Below are 5,093 nucleotides of genomic sequence, written 5' to 3'. Positions count from 1 at the left end.
AAGTTTCATGAAGAACGCGCACACAGTAAAACACTGACTGCAAATTTTTTGAATTTAGGCATCCCGCGGCGGCCGGAGGTATAAGTAGGAGTGATTATCCGGCTCTAATCTGACTCCGGCCCGATATTCAATCCGGCTCCAGTCTATTTCCCGCTCTAGTAAGTATAGGGAGTTTTATGGTGCCTGACCACTCCGGTCTTGTGCATCAGGCATGAGCGATACGGAAATCAGATATGTCTATTCAGTAAACCAAATTCTACAACCTGAATACAACTATGTTCGGAGCCATTAACAGACAGTGAAAGTTGAAGCTGACTCTTTGACCTACGTCTTTGTACATAATGTATCGGTATATCAATCGAGGACATGTCCGGAAACTATTTGACAATTTCGGCTACGTTACACGTTTCGCACTTAAATACCACTTGACCAGTCCATATGTACAATTTTTCATACCATCCCTAGAGTTTATACGCTGCTAGATAGCACGTACAGCTTATACGGTATCATCATGCAACAAATCTAAGGAAGTAGCCTATTCCTATCCAAATCCAAACTAACATTTTCCGAGTTCGACCATTTCAAAGTCGACTGCAGGGATTTGGCAAATCTACCTATTCTAACCTTGTTCTGTCACTATCGCGAAGACTTGAGACACGTTTCTGCAAGTTTTCGATACGTAGTAGTACGAGGTAGCAATAAAAGAAGAAAGTACGGAAATCCATTATTATTGGAATAAAATTTATTACAACATCGACCTTCACGAACAAGTGCATAGATTCAAATGCAATAAAAAGGTACTGACCACTCGCTATGGTCGAGTAAGCACATATCTAAACGCGCAGAATGACATTTTACCGATCAACGTCGCCACAAATCTTATCATTAATCAGGGGATATCAAAGAAGTAAATTGTGGTAAAACATACGTTGTTAGCAACTGAAAACAAGCACAGGATACAATCACAGGTAATATAAATATTATCGCAGATAGGCCTATCACGAAGAGCTCTGTTCACGTAAAGCCCCCGAGTATATTTATCAACTTTAGGTTCTGGTACCTATTTCGCTTAGGTCACCAATTCTACACATATAGAATTGATGCAATACCAGAGATGTTCAGAAAAGTCAAAATTGCTACTCAAGTAGAAGTTGGAGCGTCGAAATTTTCTACACGGTTACAAGAAGAAGTTGAATTACTCGCATGGAATTTAATCTGAGGCAGCTACTTTCGGCATCGCACGAAGCATCTTCGCGACTTACGCAGACTGAGTGATGGCACTTCAAATAGATAAAATCTCCGTGAACGCATTCATATCTTCATATAGTACCTATTTCACGCTGTGCCTATTACAGTTTCACTCATACAAAGTCGTTCGGATTTTTCAGAAAACTACTTTCTGTTATTTAAAATGCCAATTGAAAAAGCTCAGTAGTTTCGTCTAAATAAAAGTTCCCCGCATAACCACAAGAACAAGTGAGGCAAGTAAGAAAATGATACTTGGATACTCCAAAAAAAGTAGAAATACTTCGTTGCCGACCACCTCCGTTGACATCACAATAGCAATGATTTGGGCATACGTCGATAACTAGCTCAAGCAATTCACGACAACTCCGGCCGCAATGACGGCTGATACAACGAAACCGCCGCAAAATGAGTCGACACGAGATTGCCGAGTCGACCCTGCTTCAATGTTCCGACGTATAGATACCCCCGACGCCTGTCGTCGTTTGTCAGAGACGTTGAAAGTGTTAGTTGAAATTCTGGCGATTTTCCGCGGTTGAACTTCCCCGATATCATGATTTCGTTTCCGTTTCGCGACGTTCGCGCTTCGCTGCTTCGGATACAAATCCCGCCGGCTCTGCATTCCGTCACGTCGCATAGAATTTTCCAATACCTGAGAAAGCGAACGGATATTTTAGTCGAGTTATGTGGGCTGGCGCTTAGAATTTGATGATGTCATGAAATTGCGGCTACATATTGCACGTGGGTTGACTCCTCAGTTCTTCGAAGCTATGAGCTGGCATCTTTCCATTCAAGACCATGACCATTATTTACTATCTAAAACAGAGGTCTCAAACTCAAATGTGCTCGCGGGCCAATTTCATAGTTTTTGAAGACCCCGCGGGCCTCAGCCTCATTTATAGGGGGATTCAATGTATTTTCAAGTATGCCTTATCTGACGGAACCTTGCAATGCAGACTGCTGGCGTTCCACACACATATATACCCCATAGTCAGCCCGAATACAAACGGAAGATCGCGGATATGTCGAAATCACAATATTCAGTCACAAATCATCAACGGGTCATGTTTTATCATCATGAACAGGTAATGTGACATAATAGCTGGTCTGTCACTTGCACGGTAGCCTTTGAAAGTGTGGCAATATTGAAGTTTGACGAGTATGGTTTAGGGTTTTTGGCAGTTTTGGAGTGAAATTCATGCTCTCAAATCTAAAAGTGATATGTGGCGGTTAAATAATGTCGACTACATGAAAATCCAAAATGCCGACGCGGGCCGCGTGTTTGAGACCTCTGATCTAAAATATTCCAGTGATTTTACACTTAATTTCTGAATACTAAATGCTAAATCAATATGGATTGAGATTGCACTCTGTAGAGTCGGCAGAAGAGGTGAGAGATTTTAATGTGAGTTTAGTGCGAGTACCTAGGTTTTAGGATTTTCAATTTACTTAGATATTTCAAAGAATTAAACAGTAGTAGTCGAAGTTGTGAGTCAAGTAGAAGTGACACAGAAAATTGCTCTTCGATAAAAATCGGGAGTCCCGATTTCAAAAACATGTCAGTACTACTTAAGATAAACGTAGAAAATCTATGGTCTGAATAACTCAAGTAAGTAGTTTCACTTTCAAACGTTGATTAGTACGACTTGTCGCATAGCCTACTTTTTAGCAACTCAGAGATAGCTACATTTGGAAATTGAAAGATGACAAAATATCTGCAATAGTCGAATATATATATTTAGTTATCGTGAGTTACCTGGACTTGACTATTTCAGGCAGTTCTATTGACACTCTTACTCATATGCGTGATGCTTAATTATCTCAAAACTACTCTATTCTTTTCTCAATCGTGCTAACGGGTTGAGTTGAGACATGATGTCAAAAACATAACCACTTGAATAAGTAACGCAAGTATACCGAAAATACGAATTATCATATCTCTATATATCATTGTATATACCTGTCTACCTGTAAAGGTACGGATATTTAAATAGCCAATAGCCATGCCAGAATCAAATGAACATTTATTTCCTTAAATGGAAACGCGAGGGATGCATGTTTGAGAAGAATTTCGGGAGACGAAAAATTTCCATGTTATGATAGATCTCTACCTTCGTGGCATGGCCGAATTGAAAAAATATCAAAACATGCTTGGATCTTTAACCCGTTTATCAAGAATGTAAATAACATTTTAAAACAATAATGAGGTATAAAAACGACTTTTCTCCCAAAATGACTCAATAGCAATTGCATAGCCGTGTTTTATCAATCGTAATCCAGAGCAATTTCCATCTGATCCACGACTTTCGGTGGCGCAGTGCAATTCCAAGATACGACACATGAAAAGAAGAACAATAACAGAAGAAAACAAACAGTGCCGTGTATACTCACTTGTTAAATTCCACGTCCCACCAAATTCTGTTAGCGTTTCTCGCCCATTCCTCCTCTGGATGTAATTGCACCCGGAAGCCTTCGCATTGCGACTGCGTCACGGTAGGCAGGATATCGTTGGTGAGAAGTGAATTTTGTCGGAAAATATCTTCTTCAAAATCGTGCGACATGGTCCCGTAATCAGAGTCATTGTCAGATTTACCGAAACTTTCCTTTCTCCTTAAAGCGCATTGATTGTTACGTTGATGCTCTTTCTTTCTTTTGAAACAATCGACTTCGAGACGCGGTTGTCCGGATGCGTTTTCTTTCGGCACGTAGTATGAAAACTCTGCCGACACAAGCATTTCTCCCCGTCTATTAGAGATTGGACTTGACCCAAATATTTTCATTTCTCTTCGATATCCAACGGCCAATAAACAGTAGGTTTACAGTGCGACAAATCTGTTGAATGAAATACAAACAATATATTGGCATCTGCACAAATATCGTCCATCGCACGATAAGGTAGAGCGCATTCTTTTGTACTTGCCCAATCACTGTATAGGGATAATACGTCATTTGACACATGACACGCCAATGAAAACAACTTCCCTTCAAGTACAATGCAATTTCTCCTGCTGACACAGGATGCCGTGATGTAATAAACTCAACAAACATCTAACATTAGAAGTCCTTACACAAACAGGAGGGACTAAAATATCTTCGACGCTGATTATCCTGCATCTGCATCCCGTTACAGCGTGTGTGATATCAATGAGTGCGTCTAAGTACACCAATAGGCGTAGCTAGAAAGGAAATTTGATGGGTGCGAGATAAAATTTGGAGAGGGAATGGCAATTTTATTTAAAGATGATATGACATCACAAATTCACTGTGACGTTAACAGAAGGTGGCATCACGGTGTCCAGGCTACTAAGTAGGCTTACACCTGCGATGTAGTCGTCATGATAGCCACTTCCTCACTGCGATTTCCAAAGATACAGTATATACGCATTTATAATAAATAATCCGGGTTTCTGCAGACAGATGGAGTTACTTGAAAATCTTAAAATATTATACTACTAATTATTTCTTTATATCTGTACTGCGTTTTCCGTCTATTCTATAATTTGATTCCCCCGCACATTATTTGTCATGAATAACGTATCGTTATCACCTAAAGCAAAACTGATTTCGCATGGCGTTCTTTTCATGATTACGTTTCCGCGTTAAATCTTTCAAGACTGGTCGTCATTTGAATCTTATATCCTCTCTCTTGCGGCGTCAAGTTTTGACTAGACACAGATTAAAAGTATTTGAGTTACTAAATTGAACTGCTAGGAATGTAGCCGTTAGAGCAATAAGTTTTACAGTATCTCAACAATTACATTGCTAGTAGAAGCTAATGCAATAAAACGGCTTTATTAGGTACCGGTATGGTAAGCTGGACTGCTACGGTTTTATGCTGCTTGACCCAA

General features: G+C 39.9%; 1 protein-coding gene across 1 annotated transcript; it reads right to left on the bottom strand.

The window, feature by feature from the left end:
* Positions 1 to 1,160: 1,160 nt before the first annotated feature.
* On the bottom strand, positions 1,161 to 4,392 carry LOC145436156 (uncharacterized). The gene is made up of 2 exons (XM_080313436.1): positions 3,637 to 4,392; positions 1,161 to 1,897 (listed from the first exon to the last, which is right to left on the bottom strand). The coding sequence occupies exons 1-2, from the start codon at positions 4,023 to 4,025 to the stop codon at positions 1,603 to 1,605; spliced, it is 684 nt and encodes a 227-aa protein (XP_080169562.1). The 5' UTR covers positions 4,026 to 4,392; the 3' UTR covers positions 1,161 to 1,602.
* Between the last annotated feature and the right edge of the window lie 701 nt (positions 4,393 to 5,093).

The sequence above is a fragment of the Botryllus schlosseri genome, chromosome 3 (assembly GCF_051294905.1).
Source record: "Botryllus schlosseri isolate E-star chromosome 3, Bs_hap1, whole genome shotgun sequence".
Lineage (NCBI taxonomy): Eukaryota > Metazoa > Chordata > Ascidiacea > Stolidobranchia > Styelidae > Botryllus > Botryllus schlosseri.
This window is presented reverse-complemented; position numbering and strand designations above follow the sequence as displayed.

What these genes read in the sequence shown, in the direction of transcription:
- LOC145436156 (XM_080313436.1), bottom strand. Translation starts at nt 4,025, where the DNA reads ATGAAAATATTTGGGTCAAGTCCAATCTCTAATAGACGGGGAGAAATG. An exon ending in TGGGACGTGGAATTTAACAA is followed by an intron (nt 1,898 to 3,636) that starts GTGAGTATACAC and finishes TCGCTTTCTCAG; the next exon opens with GTATTGGAAAATTCTATGCG.